This window comes from Dasypus novemcinctus, chromosome 8 (assembly GCF_030445035.2).
Source record: "Dasypus novemcinctus isolate mDasNov1 chromosome 8, mDasNov1.1.hap2, whole genome shotgun sequence".
Taxonomy (NCBI): Eukaryota; Metazoa; Chordata; class Mammalia; order Cingulata; family Dasypodidae; genus Dasypus; species Dasypus novemcinctus.
Genome location: NC_080680.1, coordinates 111,726,168 through 111,753,932, shown reverse-complemented (window position 1 = coordinate 111,753,932; position 27,765 = coordinate 111,726,168). Strand labels below are relative to the sequence as shown.

The following is a 27,765-nucleotide window of genomic DNA, read 5'->3' as shown; positions in this document are numbered from 1 at the left end:
TCATTCAGGACAACTCCGAGTCCTGAAAATGCTGCTAGATCACACCTCTTTTTCCTTCTCCCTGCCTTCAGCAACTCTAGTGGCCACTGTCTCCAAATCAAAGATATCATTTCTTCCGTTGCTAGAGTCACAATAATTCTATAGTAAAATACCAGTTAATCCACTCTAATCCATATTTTATTCCTCCATTCTGAGGACCTTTTTAAAAATTATATCTTTATTCACTGTAAGTTCATAACCATAGATTTAGCTTCACTTTTTAATAAATTTTAGAACCTGTAAGAAGTGAAAAGTGCAGTCACATATAAAAAATACAATACATTGACACTGGTGTATGGTTACATTTACTGAAGGTCTTTATTTCTTTTTTTTTTTTAAAGATTTATTTTTTTTTTATTTCTCTCCCCTTCACTGCCTTCCCCCTCAGTTGTCTGCTCTCTGTGTCCATTCGCTATATATTCTTCTGCGTCCGCTTATATTCTTATCAATGGCACCAGGAATCTGTGTCTCTTTTTATTGTCATCTTGTTGCATCAGCTCTCCATGTGTGCGGCCCCACTCCTGGGCAGGCTGCACTTTTTTCGTGCTGGGCAGCTCTCCTTACAGGGTGCAGTCCTCGCACATGGGGTTCCCCTCTGCAGGGGACACCCATGAGTGGCAGGGCACTCATTGTGTGCATCAGCACTGCACATGGGCCAGCTCATCATGCATGTCAGGAGGCCCTGGGTTCGAACACTGGATCTCCAATGTGGTAGGTGGACGCTCTATCCGTTGAGCCAAATCCACTTCCCAGTCTTTATTTCTTGATGGTGCTTTGAACCACTGTCTGGTGTCCTTTCCTTTCAATCTGAAGAACTCCCTTTAACATTGCTTTAGGGAAATTCTAATGGTAGTGAACTTCCTCAGCTTTTGTTTATTTTGGAAAGTCTTAATCTCTCCCTGATTTTTGAAAAGCTGTTCGCTAGATATAAAATTCTTGATTGGCAATTGTTTTCTTTGAGCACTTTAAATATTTCATCCCACTGCCCTCTTGCCTCCATGGTTACTTATGAGAAATCAGCACTTAACCTTATTGGGCCTTCCTTGTACATACCATATTGCTTTTCTCTTGCAGCTTTCAGAATTCTCTCCTTGTCCTTGGCATTTGACAGTTTGACTAATATGTGTCCAAGTGTGAATCTCTTTCATTCTGTCCTGTTTGGGATTTATTGGGGTTCTTGAGTGTGCATAAGCATGACTTTCATTAAATTTAGAAGTTTCCTGCCATTATTTCTTTGAATATTCTTTCTACCTTTTCTCTCTTTCCTCCCCTTCTGGGAACTCATAGTGTATATATTGGTAAGCTTGATGGTGTGCCACAGGTCTCTTAGGCTCTTCTTTTTTTTTTTTCCTTAGGCTCTTTTCACTTTTTTTCATTCTTTTTTCTTTCTGCTCCTTAGCCTGAATCATTTCAATTGTCTTGTCTCAGAGTTCACTGATTCTTCTGCAGCTCCAGTCTGCTACTGAAACCTCGAGGGTGTTTTTAATTTCAGCTATTATGATCTTCTCCTGTATTCCTATTTTGTTCCTTTAAAAATGCTCTTTTTATTGAGAGTCTCGTATTGTTCATGCATTGCTTTCCTAGTATCCTTTAGTTCTTTTTCTGTGTTTTTCTTTATCTCCTCGATTATACTGAAGATTATTTTTTAAAGTCTTTGTTCAGTATGTCCAAAGTCTGGTCTTTTTCATGGGTGCCTTCTGAATTCTTATCTTCTTTCTCTGGATGGGCCATCATTTCCTATTGCCTGTTTCTTTGTTTGTCTTATAATCCTTTATTGTACACCGTTCATTTTAATATTTTAATATGTTAACTCTGGGATTTAGTCTCTGATTTGTCTGTTTTTTAAGTTTGTATCCAGCTAGTGATATGACATAGATTTCCTTGAGTGCTGGGAGCTAACAAAAACAAACAAACCAAGGCAAAACAACAACAACAACAAAATCTTTCACAGTGTTTGCAAATTGGCTCTGCATTGGCTGGTACTCTCTCAGAATTTAGCCCTCATATCAAAAAGATCAGTCCTAGGCAAAAGTGAAATGCAGGTCTTCTCTATCTTTCCTGAGACTACATCATTTCCTGAGCTTGTGCTAGCTTATTGCCTCAGAAATTCATCTTTTTAAAATAAGAATCTAAATGTCCCCACTATTCCCTATGAAATAGATTTTCACCCCCTCCCAGGAACTCTGTTGTATGTCCTAGAGCTAATAATCCTTTGCCTCAAGATGCTTTGAATTAATTGTTTCTTACATTGACTTAGCTGTGGGCAAGCAACTTCTGCCTGCAGGGCAAGTTCTAGGAGTGCAAGCCAGAAATGAGTTTCCTGGTTCAGTCTTTCAGGCTGCCACTTGATAAATTGGCTCTGATATCTGGCACTTTGTTATACACATAGGAATTACTCTGCACTCCCTCTGGAACCGGGCCGGGGACCCACCATAGGAATGCAGGCTGGCTTCACACCCTGCTGGGGAGGGCTGGGGGGAGGGGCCATCAAGGGTGCCATGATCTTCTATCATTTTTAAAGCTGAATTTTCTTGAATTGTCACTTAACTGGTTACTGCAATCTTTTAATTGTTTTCTGGAATTCTGAGGAATGATGGCTTTGCCAGTTTTTGCTAGCTCTTCAAAGATTCTGTGGGGAATGGCACCCTGGAGCATCTTATGCTGTCACAATTTTCTGTTATTTTAAAGTAATAGCTTAAAGCAATTGCCATGTATTAAGTGATTTTGCTTTGTGCCAGACACTTAATGTACATTAGCCCATACATGTGCTCTTTACATACATTAGCTCTTGATAACACCTTAAGGTAGAGACCATCTTTCATCCCATCTAGACACCATCAGTTGCAAGATGGACCACTTTTACACCTACCTCAAGGAAATAAAAATGTGGCCACTCAAACTTTATTACACCCACTATTGTAGTAGACATTCTGATTTCAGAGATGTAAAAAGGTGAAAAAAATGTGCACCTTAGTGTTTTACTTTACTGAAGGCTGCCAAGGCAATATACCTGAAATGGGTTGGCTTTTACAATGGGGATTTATTAGCTTATAAGCTTACAGGTTTAAGGCTGAGAAAAATGTCCAAATCAAGGCTTCATTAGGTGATGGTTTCTTTCCCCAGGTACTGGCTGTTTGAGATCCTGGAATCCTCTCTTACAAAGCCAGGCACATGGTGGCATCTGCCTCCTCCTCTGGGCTCCGTTGTCCACAGCTTCCTGCTTCGTGGCTCTCTGTGCGTCTGTGTTCAGGTGATTTCAGTTTCTGACTTCCAGGGCTTTCTCGCTCAGCTTCTGGAGGTTTCTCACTGTCTCTGCAGCCCTCTCTCTCCCTATTCATCTGTTTATAAAGGACTACAGTAATAGGACTAAGACCCACCCTGGGTCATGCCTGACTGAAGTAATGTAAAAATGTAATCAAATGGCCCCACCCTAAATACGTTCACACCCACAGAAATGAACTGGTTTTAAAAACATGATTTTCTGGGGTACATAGTCTCAAACTACCCCACTTAGGATTTATTTTATGGAAAATGGAGGTGAGGTTCAGAGATATAATCTGCCCAAGGTCACACAATTAATAAGGGTTCAGAACCAGGTTCAATCCAGACTTAGCTGACTCCAAAATTGGTATTGTTTACCACTACAGCAATAATTCTCAAAATATGGTCCCTGGGAGAGCAGATGTGGCTCAAGTGGTTGAGCCCCTGCTTCCCACACAGGAGGTCCTGGGTTCAGTTCCTGTGCCTCTTAAAAAAAACAACTATAAAATCAATTCAGGGGAGGCAATGTGGTTTAGTGGTTGAGTGTCAGCTTCCCACATATGAGGTTCTGGGTTCAACCCCTGGTCCTGGTACTTTAAAAAAAAAAAAAAGAAACAAACAAACAAACAAAAAAAAGCCCCTTGATTAGCAGCATCAGTGTTACCTTAAAATTTAATAAAAATGCAAATTCTCAGGCCTCACCTAAAACCTTGGAATAGAAGCTCTGGAGATGGAGCCCAGCAACCTGTGTTCCAACAAGACCGCCCATGATTCTGACAAGGGTGAGTTTAAGAACTTTCAGTCTAGGCAATGTTGCTTCATTTGGGGGAAGGGGATAATTTATTGCTGTTGTTTTCATTATTTTGTATAGAAAACTGAGAAGTAGATAAATGAAGACCTTCTTTAATCCCTTAATGTTACTGCCAGTGTGCTTTCTCGTATTTTTCCTATGCATAGTTTTTGTTTATTTTATGTTATTTTATAATACCAGTTATATATTTTATAACTTAATATTTTTCACACTGGTTCCTGGCCCTAAACTCAAGAGAAATTTATCACATGGCTTTTTAAAAGAGAGGCTTCAATCATCAAATGAGTAATTTCTTTTTAGTGGTGATAGAGATGAGCTGACCCTCCTCAGGAACCATGGAACACTGCTAAAAAGATCCAATATGGTACTGTAGAAGTTCTGGAAGTGTGTTGAGCAATGGAGAGAAGGCTTATCTTTGAAGGGTGGGGCCCTGGAGGACATTACTGCATAATAACAGCCCCCCCGTTTGCATTTTACACTTACTTCTAAAGCAAGAACTGACCTGTTTGAAATGGAGCAATGCCAAAGAATTAACCACAAGAACGGGCACATCATACAGTTGTACAGCACACAAAGTTTGTCACAAAGAGCACTCACAAACACTGGCAATGAATAACAGCTGTCGCATTCATTTGTGCTGTTCACCAGGTAATTCTGGCTCACCACTTTGCAGGAACTTGATAGGACTGCAGGTCTCTGCTCCTTTGGAAGTTAGTTAGGTCTCTTGCCATGTGCCTTGCTTTGGCCAATGAAATGTGGGCTGAGATGCTGTGATTCACTTATGTTGAAAGCTTTAAAAACCAACTTGTGCAATGACGGATACAGGTCATTATACTTTTCGTCAAAACCTATAAAATTGTGCAGTGCAAAGTGTAAACCATAATGTAAACCATAGACCATGGTTAGTAGCGATGCTTCAGTATGTGTTCATCAATTGTAACAAGGGTAGCACACTAAATATAGATGTTGTTAATGGGGGAAAGTATGGGAGGAGGAGAAAGGTAAGGTATATGGGAATCCCTTATATTTCTGATGTAATATTTATGTAATCTAAAACTTCTTTAAAAATAAAAAAAATTTAAACATTAAAAAACCAGTGTGTGGTTCGTCACTTATTTTTTTCCCCTCTACCACAGAGACTAGCAGCACGCCACAGGGTAACTATGCTCTTAGCCTGTGTCCCAGGAAAAGGGGAACACAGAGCAGAGCCTTCAGCCCACCACGGCAGATGGGCAGCATGAACAGGAAATTCAACTTGTCATTTCAAGGCATGACTTAGTCTATCCTGCCTGAGAGGGGACCTGGCATAAGAAGTCTGCTTGATACATCAGTGAAGTGGGTGAGGTTGGGTTAATGAATGCCACTTTTGATTCCCTCTGGCAAAGGGAGGAAGTTTGCCCTGATGGTGCAAAGGCAATGGTGAGTAAAATTGCTGGGGCATTAGTATAAATCAAGGCAGTGGCACCAAACTACTCACCATCATTGTATTTTCACTGCCACACACTCAAAGTGAAAAATAAAATGCCAGTGTCGTGTAAGAATGACCTTGAGGAAGCAATACAAATTACGTATATTTTTAAATCTCAGCCTTGAGTACCCATCTTTTTAAAGTTTTTTGACTGAGGAAATGAATGAATGAATGAATGATCAAACTATCCCTGGAACAGAAGTACTCTGTTACTTGCAGGCAACAGAAGAACAGGCTCAGTTTTAAAAGAAGAATGTGGATGAGAAATCTGGCCAGAGGCAGGCAGGGAACCTCAGCCTTGATGGACTAAGCCTGTCAACAATCCTGAATACAAGGGAGAAACTGGTCTCGGGATCAAGCAAAGACCCCCAGTTGTTGAAACCAGGCCCCAAGGTCAATGCTGGATCAACAGCCAGATCAACTTCGGGCAGGGTTTCCTGGAGATACTGAAAAAGCTGTGGTTGTGGCCAAGAAGGATCTGGAAGTCTGTGGAGAAGCCGAGCCTGCAGCAAGGTCAAGTGTGTTGGCCTTGGTGGGAAGCAGAAGAACACGACACACAAGGGCAAGAAAACTGAGAGGCTGAAGTCCAGAGCTTGGCTTCAGTTAGCATCCATCTGCCAGTCACTCTAATTTTTATCTTTAGTCTAGTCCACTCTCCTGAGTTCCAGACTTGGATATCCAAGCGTCATTCATTGTTTCCACCTGGATATTTCAAAGCCATTTCTAATGCATCGCAGCCAAATGCAAACTCATTTTCCCTCTCAATCCAATCTTCTTTCAGGTATCCTTATCCTAGTGAATGGATCCACTAGCCATCCAAGTTCTTCTGGTCAGAAGTCTGAGCACCATCTTTGATACTCCCTCGCCCTCATCCAGGCCATTCCCTACCAACACTTTAAATATCTCACCATCTGTGTACTTCTCTCTACATCACCACCACCCTGGGCCAAGCGCTCTGTTCTCTCTCCCGTGAACTACTGCCCTAGATTTCTAGCTGGTGTTCCTGAATCTACTTTGTCTGAACCCTACTATTCTCCCACTGAAATCACAGGATCATTTCCAAATGTATCTGCCCTATCACTACCCTGCTTAAAGTCCTTCAAAGGCTTCCCTTTGTTCTTAGAACAAAGATGAGAGTGGCCTAATATGGCTCATAAGGCTTAGCAGGTTTTGCCCCTACCGTGTTTGTCCCCTGTCCATCTCCCTTCCTCCCCTCCCACCCTTCTAACCTTGCTTTCTGCAACCCAGTCCCACTGGCCTTCTTTTTAGTCCCTTGAAGGTTTGATTCTGGTTCATGCTGTCCCCTCTGCCTGCTCCAGCTGCCTTCAAGCCTGGTTTGTAAAAGCTCCAGTGTGGTTTCCATTATTGGCTTCTGAGTGCTCCGCCTTGGGCCCCAGCTTTCAGGAAGGGGTCGCTGGGTGCCTCCCAGCATGCCAAGGCTGGGCAGGAGGCCAGAGTGCCCTGCAATGGCCAGCCAAGGGCCATGGAGCCAGGCCTTCCAGCTGGGAGCAGCGTTGAGGAAACTGCAAGGGGTGATGCATTTGACCTTGTGGCCCAGTCCCTGCAGCTCTGCTCTCTGGTCCTTCAACGGCAGGTGCTGGAAGCCACTCATGGCCCTCAACACGGATTGTTCTCAGAACCTGTTTTTTTTAAGATTTATTCCCCACCCCTCAGTTGTCTGCTCTCTGTGTCCATTCGCTGTGTGTTCTTCTGTGACTGCTTCTATCCTTATTAGTGACACCGGGAATCTGTGTTTCTTTTCCTGTGTCATCTTGCTGTGTCAGCTCTCCATGTGTGCGGTGCCCTTCCTGGGCAGGCTGCACTTTCTTTCGCACTGGGCGGCTCTCCTTTGGGGCACGCTCCTTGCGTGTGGGGCTCCCTTACACAGGAACACCCCTGCATGGCACACACTCCTTACGCGCATCAGCACTGCGCATGGGCCAGCTCCACACGGGTCAAGGAGGCCCGGGGTTTGAACCGCGGACCTCCCATGTGGTAGACGGACGCCCTAACCACTGGGCCAAGTCTGCTTCCCTCAGAACCTGTTTTTGACTCTGCCTGGATGGCTGGCTTTGTTCATCCTCTGAAATCAGAATCAGTCGCTGCTCCTGCCCTCCCTCTCCACACAGCTCAAGCTCACGGGACTGCTTTGGAGTGGCCACCAGCCAGCCTCACGGCCACTGCACAGGCACAGACCCGCTGGAAGCATGCGGTTTCTGCCCCGCATTCCTTTTCCTAACCTGGATCTGTCCCCTGTTTTGTCTGTTTTGCTTCGGAGTTCAGTCATTCGTATGCTCATGACCTCTCTCAGGAACCATACAGTTTTAGGAACTGTCAGCTCTGGTCCCTGGGAGGAGGAGAAGGTGCAAGGAAAGAGGAAGCGACCCTGGGCTCCCTACGTTAGCCCTGCATAGCTCTCATCATCCTTTTTTTTACATGATGTAAAGAGTGGAGCAGTTGGGAGAAAAAAGTCTTGAAAAATCATCAAAATCCCTCGTTCTGCAGATGAGGAAATGGCAGCATTTAAGTGTTTAAAGACATTAAAACATTTTGCAGGAAGTTTAATGCTCAGAGGAGCACCAAAAGGTGGTACGGAGACGCTGACGGTCAGGCGCACTGCTCTCGTTAGTCAGCCCCCCTGCCTCTCCAGCCTCCAGGCACCACCAGCACAACTGGCATTTGCGGGATGTTCTTTGGTTGATGCGGCACTTTCAACTCCGTGATACCTTTTGATGTTGCCTCAACTGGCTGCAAGGTTGGCGCCCTCGTTACTCTTTCCACTTTAAATAAGAGGAGACGGGAGCTCCTAGAGGTAGAGCGACTTGCCTAAGATCACACAACTAGCAGGACACAGACCCAGGGCTTTGGACTTCGGTTTCCAGTCCCCAAATCCCTGCTCTTCCCAACCTCACCAACCTCACAGTGATCAAAAGAAACTGCTAGCATTGTTATTTGGCATTTCCCACAAAAGCATGCCACATGGGAAGGGTTTGAAAATGCAGGTCTGTTTGGGGGGATCTACTTACGGTAAATGGTGGCCCCGTGGTGAAAGGGTCAAGAAATGGGTTCACTGGATCAGCCGGGAATGTTTTTATCTTCAAAAGAGAGAGAGATCAGAGTGTTACTTTCAGATAGGAAAGCACGGTTGTGAAATCTTTGGCAGTGCTGATTTAAAGCAAACTGGGGGAGCAGATGTAGCTCAGTGGTTGAGCGCCTGCCTCCCATGTGAGGTCCTGAGTTCAATCCCTGGCACCTCCTAAAACAAGGGAGAGGGGGAGGAGATGATGTATCTCAGTGGTTGAGCGCTGGCTTCTTCCCACATATGAAGCCCCGGGGTCTGATCCCTAGCCCCAGTACCTCAAAAATAAATAAGTAAAAAAAATAAAGCAAACTGAAGGATGCAGGAGAACACACAAGCAGAGCCTACCAGGCTAGCATAAGGAAATAGAGGATCCCTCTGCAGTGCGGGCTAGCGGGCACTATCTGTGCTTGTAGTTGTACTGTGAGGTGGGACTCAGCGGGGTGACAGGCTTGAGTCTGGGGTTTGCAGGGGACCCAGCGTGGCCTTGTCCTGGAGCTCCCTGCCCTGAGGTCGCTTTGGTGGCCCAGGGCCCCCCTGGCATGCTGGGTCTTACAGATGGCCTGGCCCACGATAGGCCACCTTCAGGGCGGGCAATGAGCCAAGCCAGGGCTGCCCGGGGCTTCTCTGGAGCTGTGGGGAGCAGACTAGAGGCTGCTGATCGGTGACGTCCTGGGACGTGTGCCTGGTCTCGGGAGACCTGGGACTAAATAGGCAGAAGGCACTGCCTCTCTCGTCACTTTGGTTGTGGAAGACATCCCCCACTCCATGCTTTGGGCAATAGAGGGACGCCTCCGAGGACCCTACATAAGCAGGTGAGAACCCCGCAATCTTGGCCTTCGGGAAAAAAAGACATCGTGTTCAGAAGAGCCGAGCGCTGGAGTAGCCACAGCCCCGGGCTGGGCTGAGAGGAGGGATGCCCCAAGCATGGTGGCCCCAAACGGCCTTTGCTGCCATTTCTTTATCTTTGGTCATTTTGTCTTTGGCCTCCTGGAAGCTTTGGGGAACAGGGGGCGCTTATCTCGTGAAACCGGCCGAGGGTCCTGCCAGCAAGCCTGAAGGCCCAGCAACTCTGGCACTAGCTTTATCTGCAGTTCCCAGGGTGCCAAATCTTGCAACACCTGGGCTGGTGAATGCACACTGGACCACCCCGTGCCAAGGGGCTGTGGCCGAGACACCGAGGCCACCACTGCCCAATGGCAGCAGCCCGCGGGTCTCTCGGGGTCTCGCTCGTGGACCCAGGGATAGCTACTTGCTCTGAGCCACTCTAAGGGGGGAGGGGAGTAGGGTGAGCAAGAACCAAGAGACCAGACCCCGACATGCCGAGGCTTTCGGAGCGGGTGGACTGGGTCTCAGCCTTCCTGGGACGCTAAGGACCTTGCAATGCCCAGGGAGAAGTCGAGCCCCAGCCTACACCCTTCCCTAAACTCTCTTCAGTCTTTTTAAGCCTCTCCAAAGTCCCAGAATGGACCCCAAACTGCTGTTAGCCTCAATCCTGTTTGCTGGGGGGAAGAGGGGGGTTTGTTGCTCTGAACCTAAGAAACGTGCAAGTTGGGAACCTCAAAGTAGTCATTTATGCCTGCTCTAAAATAAGAAAAATAGATCCCAAGAGTTATACTCTGTGTTGGCCAGGCTGAGGCAAAGCATCTCCGTTCTCGCCTGATGGCACTGCTGGTGGGTATAACCATTTTAAACATGGAGCCCGAGCCCGAGCCGTGCTATTTAACCCATCAAGGTCTAGCCTACGAAAACAAAACTCCTGACGCAGAGAGCTCTGTGTGTGCTCTGGAACAGTGGCAAGCTGGAAACAAAGTGCACACCCTGCAAACAAGAACTGGTCAGGTGAGTGATGGTCCATTCATTTGACAGAATAATAAAAAGTCACACCGAATGTGGTAACAAGAACAAGAGAGAAACTCCAACAACACAACGTTTGGTGAAAGGGAAAAACAGGAGATGATATGGATATTAGGATGGCAACTAGGTCAAATTATGAATGAATATGAATAAATATTGGAAGGGAACAGGCAAAAATGTAAAAAAAAATTGTGCTAGGTAGGGAATACAGGTGTTTCCTTTCCATTGTTATGGATTAATCCTATCACGTTGTCTCAATAAACAGCAGAAGGAAAGTTAAAATTTAAAACATTTTAAATATAAATATCGCTGAATATCCAACTGGTGAGTACAAGAGGGTATTTTTCTCTCTGGAAAAAGCATCTAAGCACATCCAACTCTAGCACAGCAAGATCTCCCTGGCTCTTGAGACCTAGAGTCAAAGGGGTGCAGCTGCGGGTCCCTTGCCCAGGGCAGGCAGGACGCCAAGCTCTCCATCCGTCCCGGAGCGGTAGCCCCTGCTGGCACAGGTCTTCCAGAGCTGGGGCGCCCCTGCATGCCCATCCAGACTCTCCTCGCCAGGTCCTCTCCCTGCCAGGGTACCTACCAGCCTCGTTTTGATTGGAGGGTGCATGCAAACTCCAGTGGTCTCTTCCTTCAGGGAGAGAGAGAGTGGAGGACAGCGAGAGTGGGCACAGTGGGGGGCGCTGGCGGGCTCTGCCTGCTCTCGAGGAGAGGAGAGGAGAGGAGAGAAGGGGAGGAGGAGGTGGTGAGAGAGGGGGAGGAGGAAGAGGAGAGAAGGGAGGGGGAAGGAGAGAAAGACAGCACAGTGCAAGCTGGATCTGCCGACTCTCAGGCCCGCTGGCTTCGAGCCCCTCCCACCTCCCGCCACCCGCCTCCCGCCGCCTTCTCTCCTCCTCTCTGACCCTCATCTGTCTCCTCCACTACAAGAGCCACTCCCAGGGCTGGCTGGGAGAGGCCATCTCCTGTGCCAAGGCCTCAAGGCCACATGGTTTCCTGGCACGCTGCCGGGCACGCTGCAGCCCTGGCCAGGCCCTGCCCCAAGGGGCCGGAGTCAGCGACGTCAGCCCGGGCGGCCACTTGAGCGCACTTGTCTTCCAAGCATCTGCTAAGTCAGGGTGCACACTCTAGGGTGGGATGCCAACGTATGTCCCAGAGAGCACTGGGGCGCACAGCTTAGGATTCCACCTGTCACGACTGCCTGTGTTCAGAGAACAGACCGGCCTGGCCCGGGCCCCCCACACCCAGGGGCCCAGGCCTTGGGGTCCCGGGTTGGCCTTTAAGTTGGGATCCCAGGGACATCATGCCGCTTAGCCCTTGTGAGAAATGGGCCGCATCGTGTGAGCCTCCGGTTACCCACCCCAGCCCTGAACAGTGCCATGCAGACAGCAGAGTCCAACAGCTTGGGCCGGTGAGGATGAGGATGGTGAACAAAGAATGCCCTGAGGTTAGGGGAGGGAGCCACTCTCACAGTGTTAGTTTAGTTTGTGTTTCAGGGAGGGGCCATTCACTACAGGAAACACGTTGGTGCCTCTTTTAGCTCAGGAGAGTTGCCTTAGAGAGTCGGTATCATCCGGCCCCAGGGGTAAATTTCATTGACAACTGATCAAGAAAATTACAGGCCTATTTTCTTTCTCCAAATTGATTTGACTCTGTCCTCTTTACAACTGTGTAGTCCTGGATAATTTCCAGGGGCTTTTACAACCATGATTTCCCAAAGGTCTTTCAACAGCCTTGTTTTGCTATTGAAACTTGGGAGAGGCAGCCATTGTATTTGCAAATTCTAAAGCCACGGTGCTAGACCCTCCTGCAGATTGTTTCTAAATCCAGTCTTCAGAAACAAGTGAGTCTTTAATCTATTTCCATGCGAGTCGCCTGCAGCTAAGTTCTGCCAGTCTACCTAAAACCTTGCCACTGCTCTGCACGGTCCTCGGGATAAATTCTGAGCTCCATAACGGCGTATGAGGCCTGCATGAAGCTGGCTCCTGCCAGGCCTCCAGTCTCAGTTTCTACCGCTGCCCCCTCTCAAGGATGCTCCAGGTAGAACCAACAGGCCACTGGCACTTTGCACCTTTGTACCTGCTGACAACAGCAGTTGTCAGGCACTCAGTGTGTGTGTGTATGGGGGGGGGGGGCGGTGTTTATAGCAGCTTTATTATTTAATAGGCCTTAGCTCATCATGTCACCAGAATGGATGTGGACCACTCCATTCACACTCCCCAGTACCCCTAAGCCGAGGCCGTGGTGTATAATGAGCTTTACCAAAGGTCTGGTACAATGAGAGGGAATGACAGTCAACACTGGGGAGTGAAAACCCTTTCCTGCTAGAAAACTTCCCTGCCCAAGGAAGACCTATTTTTACATACAGCCATAGAGAACAGTGGATGGGTCCTATCCCAGCCACCCTCTCCTAAGCTATTCTTGTCAGATGTTATGGGAAATGACTTCACCAAAGGAACCATTATTATCTCTTTTTTTTTTTCTCAAATGAAGTGTCAGCTTTCTTTTGCTGCTTTCCAGAAAGTATCTTCAGTCAATTGCGTATTTTCTAAAGAGACTAACAGCTGACATAAATGACCAAGAAACACCGACCCACTGCTTACAGGTCCAAATTTGTACTGGCCACCGATGTCCTAATTGAAGATTGTAATGAATGACTTAAGGCTTTGCCCAGCATTGGACATTTAAGGTAAAGAAATGTTGATCCATTACACAATCATTTCTGACCTTTCTAAATATGCACCAGAGTGAATTCAAACATAAGAACATCCCTGGGGCGTCTACACTCCTGACTCTTATTAAATGAGGATGGAATAAGATAACACATGTAATGGGATATTATTTTGAAATATCATTTTATGTTTTTCTCCTGGCATTTCCTTTCCTCCTTGGGTCTATTCCACATTCAGGCAGCTAGGTTCTTCTACAGATATGTGGCTTTGGAGTTTCAAAATCTGACTCTAGGAGACCAGAAAAGATTCTTGGCAAAGAGAAATCAAGGTAAAAAATAGGTAAGCCTCCTTGATCATCCACGTAAGAAAACATATTGCGAGTATGAGGAGTGCAGTGGGTTGAGTAGAGTCCCCCACCCCTCAAATTCATGTCTACCCAGAACCTCAGAATGTGGCCTGGAGTAGGGTCTTTGTAGACATCATTGAGCTAAAGGTCTCAAGGTGAGATCATCCTGGAAGTAGGTTGGGCCCTAAATCCAATGACTGGATCCTTATAAAAGAAAGGAGAGGGATATTTGAGGTACAGAGACACAGAGAAGAAATGCGGAGAGAAGAAGGTGACATGAAGATGGGGGCAGAGACTGGAGGGATGTGTCTCCAAGTCAAGGAGCAGCAAGGATGGCTGGCCTCCTCCAGAAGCTCAGAGAGAGGCTCAGAGCAGGTTCTCTCAAAGAGCTTCCAGGTGGAACTGATGTGGGCTATGGGTGGAAGGCTCTTTGTCTCTTCAGAGATAACTAAGTTGTTTGACTTGTGGGTGTGGAATGGTGGGGGGCTGCAGTCCTGCCCTTGGGGACTAGCAGCAGCTCCAGTCCCAGGAAATGTTTAACAATGTGGGGGCTATAAACTTTAAGTATTTAGGGGAAATGCAAAAACCAAATATGCTAAAGGCTTATCTAGAATGTCTGGAGTCCATGCTAAAAGCTTACCTAAGATGTGGAAGATATATGCTAATTGAAGCCTATTGAGAACTGAAACAAAGGGACCATTTGGCCTTTCCTCTCTGTATAAAAGACGTTTGAAAATCTTGTTCGGGGCTCGGGATTCAAACTGAAAGCTCCCGAGTCCGGCCGGCCGTCAATAAACCATTTTTCCTTCTCAAAATCATTCCTGAGTCCTGGCCTCTCTATACTCAAATAATTGAACTTCTCTTAAATTCCACAATATTTTTGGCGACCCAGATGGGACAATAAATGAAGGCCAGAGACGGTAGCATTTTGCTGCCTCTTCCAAATCCCCGAGGAAGCCGGGAGGACTCGGGTGAACCCCAAATCTGGGCGCCCCTGGATTAAATTTAATCCAGAAAAGATGTGGGCTCCACCAGAATCTTCCCGACAAAAATCGAGGGCAATGGAAGGTCTGAAGAGAAAGATTCTGGGAACGAAAAAGAACTCCGAACATGGAAGAAGGTAAGACTCCCCGGGTGAGCACAGTCTGGAAGGCCCTAGTTTAATTGCTAGGAAGGGGAGGCTGATCACCTCCCGAGAGAACCCTAGTAGCCCCAGAAGGCTGGGGGGAAGCCGTTCTCTCTAGGCTTGGGAAAAGGAGGAAAACTGGGGAAAAGCCCTGGTGTTTTGGGTTTGTCTAACTGCATGTTAGAATCTGGTACTGGTCTTATATCCACTAAAGGAGTGGAGTCTCGATTTTAATAGGAAGGGTATTTATAGGTTCAAGTCCTAATATCCTGGAAATTGGTCTAGATTAAGGAAAACAAAACTTGGTTACAGGAAAATGGATCGGCTTTTCTGGTGGAGCTTGGTCTGGATGTAAAGTTTAAACAGTGGAAAAGTCTAGCTGAAATCTTTTGTTATGGTGCTAATTTGTGAATGAATTCGCTTTATACCAAATGTTAAGTGTTCTGAGGTTTGTGATGGCTGTGGGGGCAGCCGTGGTGAAAATAAATATATAAACTTGTGAGTCAGATTAGTGACCTTTGTGCTTCTGTCTGTGTCAGCTCAATGTTAGTGTTGGAGTTGTGTCCTTACATAAAGTAGAATTACAGCTGAGCTGGAGCCCTCCCTTGCCATTGGCAAGGGGGTGAAATGATTCTGGGGCAAAAGCTGAGGAGTCTAGATGTTTGTGCATGTTCTGCTGTCTTGTCTCTGGTCTGGCCCTTTGCCGGGGCTTGGAGGCCATCTGTGTCCGCGCCAAGCACCCAAGTTTGTTGGGAATGTCCCAGTCGGGGCGGCTGGGTTCCTGGGAGAGTTGCCAAATTTGAGTAGGTTCTGTCTGCCCATTTTGGCTGAAAGCTGGAAATCGGGGAGCGGCTTGCCCCTTTCCAGTGAGTCCACCCTTCTATTCATAAGCCGCATTCCTGTTTGTTGTGCACCCGACCGCCTGAAAGGGGGGGGAATTGAAGGAGGTGAAAAGCAGAATCAGAATAAATGCAGTAAATTTCCCTCCTTAGGGTGTCAAAGCCAAAATACGTTTGCATTCTGCTCAGGTTCTTAGAAGGTATTGTAGTAACCTTAAGTGAGAGAATGTGTTCTGTGAAGGTAAAATCTGTCTTAAGGGTATAAATAATTATAAAAGTTTTACAAAGCATTGTTTAAGGTATTTAAGTGGCTAATTGCAGAAAGTCATTATTTAACAAAACTGAATTGATAATAATAATAATAAAAGGCAATTTTATAACAAACTTTTTCGGCAGCCAATCTCCCCTGCCAACTTGCTTCCAAAAAAACTGTTTCTGGTATTACATGCTACTAAGTATTTAAAGAGAAGAAAAGTTCATTATTTTAACAAACTTGTTTAGTATTAATGGCAATTATATGTTGTAAGAAGTTTGCCTGGTAACTTAGCATGTGGGATATATGGAGTGTGTTTTTATTGTTAAGGCAATAGAAGATGATTTTGTCCTAAGATAAAATGATTGATTATTGGAAAGAGTAGAGTGTGGGACAGAACCTGAATGAATACTGAAAGTGTAGAAGGTTTGTGGAAGGGAAATTTTTATGATTAAATTGAGTAAGATCAATATACAAAGAAAATATTTTATCAATAGCTTCTTGTGCTTTAACCTCATCATATCCTCAATGTTTGAAGAAGAGTCTTACCTCTTTTAAAAGAACATTTTATGTTCTAGAAATCAAATCCTGAAAAGTAGCCTTTTATTTCAAACTAACTGCAAGAGATTTATTCTTTTACTTTAAAGGAAAAATTAAAGTAATGGTTAAGTTCATTTAATATGTTATAAGTTGAATGAAAGGTATTTAAAGGTGTTATAAAATTAATAGGTTTTAAAAAAATTAAGTAATTGTGTAACGTGTTTTAAAACCTGGTAGTCAGTATGCATGTGTTTTAAAACCTGGTAGTCAGTTATGCTTTTAAATTAATAATTTTCATAACTTAAAGAAAAGAAGTTTTTAGCTTCCTGTAAGGGAAAAAGAGAACATTCCTTGCATAAACTATTATGGTTTCAATTTTATTTAACTTGAGTGTAATCTCCCATAGTTAATTTATAAACTAAATTAACATATGTACAAAATCTTTACAGTAATGAAAATTGTAAGTTCACATTGGTGAAATTAGGCTAAAGGAAAAAGATTGTAGATATGCTCTCTTAAATAAAGAGTAAATTTCTTTCATTGGTAATTGTAATTTAGTAAGTTTATTTAAACATGAGGTGTCTAGTCAATGCGGTTATAGTCAATTATAAGGAGTTTGTAAAACATCTTCCAAACTGAAAATGTTTAAATAGTTCTAATTGTAGAAGTCATTGTTAACTAAAGAAACTTAGATTGGTATTGGTAGCAGAAATAACTTCATGATAATAAACCTGTCTGAAGGCCACTGCAAAATACACATTTAAGTAAATGGTAATAAAAAGTTGTCTTGATTCTATTGGAAATATTCTGTTTTCATTCTAACAATGAAAAATAATATTTTTCCTCTATTACTAAAGTAAAGTACCTACTGTTATCTTCATAGTAAAATTGTGTAAGTAAATAGTCATTTGATATATGTATTGCGTTAAGTTGTTTAAAATATATATAAAACAAGGAATAAACTTTAACATTGTCAAACTCTTGTGCATTCGAACCAGGCCTTGTATACATTACAGGTGGCCTCTCCATGTGAGTTATTGGCTAGGCTGGTCACTGACCCCTCAATTAAAAATATGTGCTATATCAGTCTCTGGTTCTGCTCCTGAAGTCGATGGAAACTATATTGCAGTTTCAAGCTCCTGCAGCCAATAATGACTCGGTACAGCCAAGTGTACAATGGATATCGCCTCCAGACTGGCACTGTTCCATGGTGCCAGAGAGCACTATGCACCAGGCTAGTAGAATACTGGAAAATCTCTGGAATACTGGAAGGATGCTGCAACTTGCTCACTGCGTTGAAGAACATGCTAAGTGGAGCCATGATACCAGGAGACTGTAAGTAAAACTTAAACACAATTGGCATTATGGCCTGCTCTCATGGAGAGATAACATGTAAAGTATTACAAACCTGAAACTCAAAACTAATAATGGCAACTCTGAATCCTTATGCATTAAGTAATACATTAGTTAATATTAAGTGCTGTACTTTTATCCTGTACTAAATATATGCCTAATAATTGTAATGTTATCTTTTCTATTTTGGATCAAGTGCAGAAGTATATTAGACATGTTAAATTCCTGGTAAAATCATTTTCTAAACAGTTAATAACATGTCTATAGAATAAGGTGGCAGTCTCAGCCAGTCTCAGTTAGCAAAAGTGAGGCTTGCTTGCTGATGGTGAGTCACCTATTGAACAAGTCAAAATTGCTAGAAATTGTACAATGAAAACCAAGGTGTAAAAATCTTTATTCTGTAGTTCTGATCACTCCCACAGGTGAAAACTAAGAGTATTTCCAAATTAGTGTTCTAATCCTGAGTGAAGCCAGTTGCCCAAGGAGTACCAGTTCACCAGGAGCATCTGACAGAGTGAATGAGTGTCAATCATTGAACAGCTTGGAATGTGTCTTCAGACAAAGCTAAGTGTCTGTTGCAATTTCTCTCTAAAGATGGATAACTTAAAAAAGAATATATATGCTGTTCCCACCAGCTTTTAAGGAATGCCATCTTTATAGGCACCTAACCTTGTCTACCTCTGTAATCCAATGTGTCCTCTTTTAAAAACAGGTATTCCAAAATTTTAATTAAGTTTGTTTCTTTCAGAGTGAACATCTTATTAACCATATGAAAACTTCATCCAACTTCGTACAGAATGCCAGATCCATCTTCCTCCAGTTAGAATAAATTAAAGAGTTTTACACCTTATTAGGCAATGACTACAGCCCATGGCCAGCAGGAAGCAGTTACAGAAAAGAGATCATCTCCCTTCAGCACCCCTTTTAAATTAAAGGTGTAAACTCTTTAAAAGTAAAATAAAAGTAATAGATGGATCTGGAACCTGACTGGAAATCCACGTGAGTGCCAGTGGCAGCAGAATAACTGCGGGAGGCCCCTGCCCAAGATTCTGCTGTCCAGAATGAAAAGTTCTAAACTTCTAAAAACGGTCCTGGATGCTGTACTAAAGACTGATAAATAATCAGTCAAGACAACAAACAGCCATCCACCTCATAGCTCCAACAATAATTATGCCAAAGCTTAGCAAGTAAACTTTGACAAAAGGGGGGAATGATGTGGGCTATGGGTGGAAGGCTCTTTGTCTCTTCAGAGATAACTAAGTTGTTTGACTTGTGGGTGTGGAACGGTGTGGGGGGCTGCAGTCCTGCCCTTGGGGACTAGCAGCAGCTCCAGTCCCAGGAAATGTTTAACAATGCGGGGGCTATAAACTTTAAGTATTTAGGGGAAATGCAAAAACCAAATGTGCTAAAGGCTTATCTAGAATGTCTGGAGTCCATGCTAAAAGCTTACCTAAGATGTGGAAGATATATGCTAATTGAAGCCTATTGAGAACTGAAACAAAGGGACCATTTGGCCTTTCCTCTCTGTATAAAAGACGTTTGAAAATCTTGTTCGGGGCTCGGGATTCAAACTGAAAGCTCCCGAGTCCGGCCGGCCGTCAATAAACCATTTTTCCTTCTCAAAATCATTCCTGAGTCCTGGCCTCTCTATACTCAAATAATTGAACTTCTCTTAAATTCCACAACAGAACCAACCCCACCCACACCTCGGTCTTGGACTTCTGGCTTCCAGAATTGTGGAGACAATAAATTTCTGTTGTTTTAAGCCATCCAATTTCTGGTACTTTGTTAGGGCAGCCCTAAGGAGAAGGAAGGAGATGGCAGCTAGTACCCAGGAGAGGGGCCCTGTGCCCCTTCCTCCTCCCTGAACCAAGTCTGATGAGCAGAGAAGACCTACCTGTTGCTCAGACAGAGGTGGGGGTGGGTGATGGGGGCAGACCCCAGGATAGAATGGTTGAGCAGGGAGGGATTCACATAGCCAGAGGGAGAATTTCCATCCACTCAAACCAAGAAAGAAGCAGAGTGCACCCCGGATGTGATGATATCGTGCACGAAAGAGACCGCCCTCCATCTTCTCATGGAAACCAGGGAGGCAGAAGGGGCACCCTTGCATTGACTCAAGATTAAGCTTCAGACCTCCTGATTGAAGGAGGTTCGAAATGAAAACTAAGTTATTGAGCCAGAGGGGAACCCATTTCCCTGGCGCCCACCCAGTCCTGTTCCTGTGCCCTACACGGTCTTCCTTTGGCCAGGCCAACCTCCTCCCTGACACACAAACCCCCACCTCTTCCTGATTGTTCCATGGCCCTGAACAGACGTGGGTTCTGGATGGCTCTGCTTTGCAGCAGGATGAGTTGTTCACGAAGTATGGGGATCAGGGAGCGATAGGTCCAAAAAAGAAAGGCCAGAAGGCAGAAACTATAATCATCTGTTACCTGGGGAGGGAACTTGGCATGGCAGACCTAGAGTGAGGGCAGGAATCTGCCTTCTGAGAGTCAAGATTATTAATGTGTAACCCCCTCACTTACCATGAATCCCCCCACTCCTATGCACACCTGTGCCCTCTCCCCCCTGCAAAGGATGTGAAAGGGAGAGTGGGTGCTGTCTTTACTCACTGGCTTTCTTCCCTTCCCACCCCCACTCCCTACCTCTTCATCCCAGGAAGAAACTCAGGTCTGACGATGAACTACTGGGGATAGTGATGCAGGAGCTGGGGGGGTGGGCAGTGCAAGCAGAGCTGGACAGTCACTTGATAGGCATTTGCACTGAGCATCGGGGGCTCCGGGGTCCTTGCCAGATTTTGAGTTTCCTTTCTAATTTCAGTATGTCATGTTCAATGAAAGAAAAGACGGAGTAATTAAGTCTATAAGGGAATCTATAGAACACAGAGGTCTCTAAGGGAAATTTGTTACTCCTGTCAAAGCCATGGGTGTAATTTTTTTGTAAATTGATCCTCGTTCTCAGATCCACCAGATCCTTTAACAAATTCTCCGTACTTTGCTCCTATGGTGCCATCTGCCTAGAATGCTTTGATTTCTACTTTATTTACCTGGCAAACTCCTATTCATACTTTAAAACCCAGGCACCACGAAGCCTTCCTTTTGCTAGGGTCCCCAGACAGGGTTAAGTTCTGGGTCCCACAGCACTTCACATAGACTCTGTTAGGGCATTAACTGGAGCACATTTCAGCAGCTTGATTGCTGCTCAAGGGTCTAACTCAGAGAGATTCTCTTTCCTCCCTGGCTTCTATCCCTGCCAGGCATGTTTTCTCCAACGTGGTCCTCATAACTCAGCTTTCCTCACTGTCGCCTTTACAGGTCCTCAGGTTGTGCCCAGAAGTTCTTGGGCCCCTTCAGGGAGTTCTGCTCGTCAGCTAGACAGGATGTACCCCGACTGCTGCTTGGGCTTCCATTTCCCACATACAAGGCCTCGCACCATCAGGCCCAGGGTCTTGATTCCTGCCCCTCCCACCACGCCCCTCCCTCTACTTTCCCAGTCCGGGGAGTGCTTTAAATGTATCCCCTCGGCCAGGCATTGCTCTTCTCCAAAGCATCAAGTTCCCTAAACGGAGGTGGATTTGGCCACCTGTGATGAGAAGAATTCTGGAAGCAGTACCCAGGAGAGGGGTGCAGCTCCCGCTCAGTCCCTGTGTGATTATCCCACTGTGGGACTCAGTTTCCCCATCTGTGCAAAGGGGTGATGAGATGATGCTGAAAGGCTCTCTGGGTTACCCTGTTTGAAGGACAGAGAAGACGAGCCCTTCCCCCTGTGAACGTCGGGGCAGTTTGCTTTAGGAGAGCAAGCCTCGAAGACAGGCGTGGGGGACTGGGAAGGGTCCTAGGGCGGGGACTCATGGGTCAGCTCTCAGCTGCTTATTGGAGATCTCGGACTGTACCAGCTCTCCAGATGGGGAGTGCAATTGCATACACGATTTCCTTGTGCCAACTGAGGCAAGAACAGTGGTTATTCCTAAAACCTGGACAGCGTCTTGTCCCGTTTGTCACCTCTTAGCATGTCCAGAAATTCTTGCCACCCACCCCTCTCCTCCTCCCCCAAGTAGACCCCAACGACTCCTGCCTCCGGCTTCTCGCCCACACCTTTTCCATAACTCTCAGGTCTCTCAGGGTATTTGCCAACCTGACTTCCCTTCTGGCCTCCAGCTACCCTCTGGACCCCTAGAGCACATGGCCAGGGGAACAGGAAGCGCTTAGCAGGTATTTTTTTTTTTGACATGGCTCACGTTTTGACTCACATTCCAAAGCTGCAGACTCTGATGTCTGCTCGAGTGCACTTTAGTATGAGGCTGAGCTCAGCCAAAGAGGCCTCTAAGCTTGCCTGTGTCATCCGGGAAAAATCACAATACCTTGCCCACCTGCCCATATTGCAGTGCTTCATTCTCCATAGCACACGTGCTTGCACTCCCTCTCTCTCTCCCCCTCTACCTCCCCCTCTTCCTCTCCCTCTCCTCCTCTCCTTCTCTCTCTCCCCCTCTACCTCTCCTTCTCTCTCTCCCTTTCCCTTTCTCTCTCCCCCTCCTTCTCCCTCTCTCTCTATGACATCCTGACAGCAATCCTGTGAGGCAGACAGTGCCATTCCCTTTTTCACGGAAGGTGGGGCAGTGAGTGGCCGAGGACAAGGCTCTGAAGAAGGGGAGCGGGATGGGAGCTGGGTCTGGCTACGGGACTCCTGGTCCAGAGCGCACTCCCCTGGCAGGAGTTCTCACCTGCAGGAGTCCCACGAGAGCTGCCATCCCCAAGGGGAGACCCGTGTGGAGGATGGATGATGACGGGCAGGCCCGGGGAGCCTGATAAGGCCTTGAAAGGCGCTTCAGACCAGAGCAGACTGTGGCAAGCAGCAGTGGGCGATGCGATGCCCCCGGTGGGCATGCGGGGCGCAGCCCGGGGCGCCAAGAAGCCGAAACCCAAGCGTGGAGGAGCAGCAGCGGGCAGGCGCGGGGACCCCTGCCAGCACCCTCAGAGGAAGCGCAGCACCTCCTTCTCTCAAGGGCTCCGGGGTGGGGGCGGGGGCTCTAGGGCCTGAGCCCTCCATGAGGGCTGCTCCCTGCGCTCCGGGCCGCGCAGGCGACAGGAAGGACCTCCCACCCGCAGCGTGCACCGCCGCCCCCTGTCCCTCTGCCGAGATGTTTCTATGGTTTGCGGATGTTCTGGTTTTAGCAACGTGGGAAGTTTACCAGAGGAGTGGCTTCTGTGAAATCCATCAGAAGATCGCCCGGCTCCAGCGTAAAGGCGCCTCCACGCTCAGGGGGGCTCTGAGAAGCAGACAGAGGCACCCGGGTTAGTGACGGTTCTGGACTGGCCCCCCGAGGTCACACTGAATTTAACCAGGAAAGACAGAGGCGCCCGACCTTTCTAAGAGAGGGCTCACTTCCATGACAACCCCCCACAAACGTCCCTTGCTTAGCAGGGTACGAAACGTGGAGACTGAACCCCAGTTTTTTTTCTGAAACCTTAATGGGGGAAGTAGGGGATGGGGTGGGGAACTGTCACTTTTTAAAGCGACAACGAGCTTTTCTTAAGGGAGGGTGGAATTCTCCTTTGCCTGAGCTTTTGGGGAAACACTCTGCACGTGTAAAAGGAGCGCAAACACCCCATCCTGCACCAGGACGGTCAAGGCTTCCAGGAGGGAAACGGATCTGCCCAAGAATCACAGAGGTTTTCACGGTGCCGAGCTCCCCCCTCTGGACGCCGTGCTTCTTTTCTGGGAAATCACTGCTTTCCTCCAGCGCAGCCGGCCACGGCGGCTTGGGGACCTCACTGCAGAGGGGACCTCACTGCCGAGAACAGGAGCCCCACCGACTTGGCGCACGCGAGGCCTAAGGGGAGAAGTGGCCAGAAGGGGGCGCCCACGACGCCTGCAGCCGGGAACTCCCTTCCGGGGTGAAGTTTGTCGCTGCCTCAGCGTGGTATTAACCCCGGTGTGGGAGGGAGGGTGAGGGCCAGCGCCCACCATCGGGAAAAGCAGTACAGGGGACCCCCCGCAGTTGAGGGGACCCCACCTACACGCCAGGAGGCGAGCTCCTGAGAAGCAGAAGGCTGGGCCCGCTGCTGGCTGCGGGATCCGGCCAGATCCTGTTGCAGAACCCAGAGCTATCCCCAGACCCCGGGGAAGGGACCCAGGAAAAGGCTGGCCTCGTCGTGCAGGACGAGGGCCTGAACGGTCAGTCTTTAGCAGGTGTTAGCAGGACACGGGGCCCTGAAGCTGCAGAAGCCTCAAGCACCTGGTTTGCACACGCGTGACACTGACCTCCGCCGGGCCGGCTGCTGCCAGCTCGTGAGCTGGGCCAGGTAGCAGATCGTATTCCCGTTTTCAGGAGGGAGAAACTGAAGCTCGGAGAAGCAAGGCCCAAGGGATCCCCTGCTTCAAGAAGCCACGGGGCTTGTGAGTGGGGGAGCTGGGGACAGAATCTGGAGCTGGGGTCTTGTATTCCAGGCACCACCCCACGCACACACCCTTCCTCAGTGGGGTTCCTCGGACCAAAGGCACCCCTGGCTTAGGATCCTCTCGGCAAGCAATAGGTACAACCCTATTCGGACTACTTGCAGAAGAGTTACATTACAGTTAATGTAAAGGAGCTTAGGACAATCTCTTGTGTGAGGCCCATTTCACATTTCAGGCAATTTTCTGAAATTTCAAACTGGCAAATAGAATATTATTTCTCATTTTCAAACTATTAACATAGGCTATCAATATAGGGAACGGATGGGGGTGTGTCCCTGTTTTTTACTCCTTCAAATTTCCCATTATGGGGGAGGGGAGTTTCTCCCTTTCTATCATTTCAGTACACAAATCTCTTATGCAGGGATGAGATTCTAAGATCAAAATCACAAATCCCTTAACTTGCTCTTATAGGACAGTGCACATGGCTTTATACTATACTATTCGTCTCTTACAAGCAGTTGGCTTATATTTTAGGGAAAGTCATATAAAAACCATCTTTGGGCGGTGGTTGTTTTGCGAGTGCATACAGTTGGTTTGCACATAGGAGGCCACATCGCTAGCTGGATGCCGAATTGCCGGCAAGCCCTGCTCTTAGTAGGGCATTTTCCCATACCTTGGCCCCTGGCGACGGGTGGCCTGAGCCATCTGACTGCTGAGGCAAGCTGACCTTCAGGACCTTGGGAGACACCAGCGTCACGGAGGCGTGGCCGGCGGCAGCTGCGGTGGTGGTCGTGTTGGTGGGCGTGGTCGTGGTGGCGTCCACCGCCTCGGCCAGGTCTGGAGGGAGGTCGTCTTCATCACTGCGGTTACTAAAAGCACATGAAGCTCTGCTCATTACAACAAGAAACAGGCTGCGGGGAGCGGAGGAGGCCGGGGAGGGGGCTCCCAGGCAGCTGTCCACTAGCTGTCTAGCTTACGGGAGCCAAGACGTTGACTTTTTTGCCAAAGCAAATTTGGGCTGGATGTTCAGTCACTTGCCAAGGGGTGTGATTTTGCATACCTTCCCTTCAGAGTGCAACAGAAGGCTCTAGCAAGCCGCTGACCTGAGCGAAGGGGTTAGGGGCCCTTTCTGTGCCCTGACAGTACTACTCCCTCTTTGGTGACAAACTGGCAAGGGGGAGAAGAGGTGGGCGCACTTGGTTTGGGGCCGAGTAGCCCTTGTCTTGGAATCTCTCTGTGGGAATGAGATGACCCAGGAAGAAAAGGGCACAAGTCACCGGGATGGAGGGAAAGGCTCATCCTCAGGGCTGCCCTCCCCAGGGTGTGCTGAGGCCGGAAGCCTCTGCCGGCCCCGTCATCCGGGCACAGGGCCAGAGCAGGACCAACCAACCCCCAGTTCTTAGGATGGACAATAATCTCTTCAAACTCGGAGAAATGAAGACAAGGCCCCTGGTCCCTGATGCCGACAAGATCGCTGCCCCTGAGCATCGCCCATGTAGAACTCCTGCAGCCACCTTGGCACAGGGCTGTGCTTTAGAAGTGATGGCTAACAGTTCACGCCCACTAGGGCGGCTATTGGAAGGAAGGAAGGGACAGAGGGATGGAGGGACAGAGGGACGGAGAGTGGGAGGACAGAAAATAAGTGTTGGCGAGGAGAGGGAGAAATTGGATGCCACTGGTAAGAATGTAAAATGGTGCAGCCTCTGTGGAAAACAGCTTGGCTGCTCCTCAAAAAGTTAAACATGGAATTACCATATGACCCAGCAATTCCACTCCTGGTTATATTCCCCAGAGAACTGAAAGCAGGGACTCAAACAGATACGTATATGCAATGTTCATTGCAGCATTAATCACGAGAGCCAAAAGGTGAAAACAACCCCCATGACCATCAGCAGATGAATAGATAAGCAAAATATGGTACATACTTACAACGGAATATTAGTCAGCTACAAAGGAATGAAGTTGGGGCACATGCTACAACAGGATGAATCTTGAAAATACAATGCAAAGTGAAATAAGCCAGACATAAAAGGACAAATATGTATATTCCACTTATATACATAGAAGTATATATACTTCCAGAATAGGCAAATTCTTAGAAACAGAAAGTAGATCAGAGGTTACCAGGGGCTGAGGGAGGAGGAAATACGGGCATCACAGCTTAACTGTACCGAGTTTGTTTGGGGTGATGAAAACTTCTGGACAGAGAGTTGATGGACAAACAACATCATGAAGGTAATTAATGCCGACTGCTGGATGGAGGAATAAAATATGGATTAGAGTGGACTTACTGCTATTCTATTACAGAACTATTGTGACTAGTAATGGAAAAAATTGTAGCACTGATGTGGAAAAAGTGGCCATGGTAGTTGCCGAGGGTAGGGAGAGGGAAGAAGAGATGTGAAGTGGGGGCATTTTCAGGACTTGGAGTTGTCCTGAATGATGTTGCAGAGACAGATGCAGGACATTCTATATCCTGCCATAACACACTGAATGGACTGGGGGAGAGTGTAAACTACTATGTAAACTGTTATCCATGTGGTGCAGCAGTTCTCCAAAATGTATTCACCAAATGCAATGAATGTGCCCCAATGATGGAGGAGGTTGATGATGTGGGAGGAGTGGGGTGGGGTGGATGAGGGGTATATGGGAATCTCATATTTTTTAATGTAACATTTTTTGTGATCTATGTATCTTCAAAAAAAGTACACTTTAAAAAATGTGGGGGTGGGGAGTGGGGTATATGGGAACCCTTATGTTTTTTAAAGTAATGTCTTGTGTGATCTACTAACTTTCCAAAAAAGATAACAAAAAAAAATGCCGCTAAACTGCACATTTAAAAATGGTTAAAATGGCAAGTTTTGTTATATATATTTTACGACAATTAAAAAAAAAAGAAGAGATAGCTGAGCTCACGGGTGTAGATAAAAGACCATGGCCAGTGGGCACCAGTGTGGCCTGAGCTGGGTCCCGTGGGGGCCTGATGGGAGATGCAGCCACAGGACACCGCTGCAGCAAGGTCAGGGCTGATAGCCCGGATGGTTTAGATCCTTCTGTATGTAGAGAAGCCTCTAGAGGGGGATTTAGGACTTAGGACTAATAAGGGAGAAAGGTGGGGTTTGGATTAACCAGTGTTCCCCCAAAAGATTTGTTCAAGTCCTAACTGCCAATGCCTCAGGATGTGAACGTATTTGGAAATTGGGTCATTTTCAGCTGGAATTAATTAGGATGATGTCATACTGGAGCAGGGTGGGCTCTGAAGCCCATGTGACTGGTGTCCCTAGAAGAAGAGGCGAGGGGAGACAGAGAGAAACCCCCAGGGGAGACAGAGGCAGAGGCTGAGGCGCTGCAGCTGCAAGCCGAGGAGCCCAAGGGTGGCCCTCGCCGGAAGCTGAGAGGCAAGGAAGGGCTCTCCCGGCAGGTTTCAGAGGGAGCTGGATTTCAGACTCTGGCCTCCGGGACCCCGAGACCCCGAGGTGGTACGTTTCTATCGTTCTGAGCCCCCAGCTTGTGGGGCTGGGTTACAGCAGCCCTAGGAGACTAAGACAACGTGTAAGTGGAAACATGAACAGGACACCCCATATTTGGAGGCACGCCCCTGAAGCAGCTCAGTTACATGGGCATTAGCCCATTTAATTTTCATGGCCCGGTCCTACGACCTCCATTTTTCAGAGACATAGATGATAGTCAGTGACTGAGTGTCAAATGACTTGCCCAAGGTC

At 47.0% G+C, this 27,765-nt stretch overlaps 1 protein-coding gene across 4 annotated transcripts in view; it reads right to left on the bottom strand.

Annotated features, from left to right (window-relative positions):
* EPB41L4B (erythrocyte membrane protein band 4.1 like 4B) overlaps positions 1-27,765 on the bottom strand; it is a 173,395-nt gene that overhangs the window by 10,422 nt on the left and 135,208 nt on the right. The window contains exons 21-24 of one of the 4 annotated variants that reach the window (XM_058302570.2): positions 24,717-24,912; positions 22,836-22,913; positions 11,102-11,215; positions 8,606-8,674 (exon numbers count right to left, since the gene is read on the bottom strand). In XM_058302570.2, coding sequence (XP_058158553.1) covers positions 8,606-8,674; positions 11,102-11,215; positions 22,836-22,913; positions 24,717-24,912 — 457 coding nt within the window. The remainder of the gene's footprint in view (positions 1-8,605; positions 8,675-11,101; positions 11,216-22,835; positions 22,914-24,716; positions 24,913-27,765) is intronic. The other 3 variants (XM_058302566.1, XM_058302567.1, XM_058302569.1) reach the window with 3 other exon arrangements.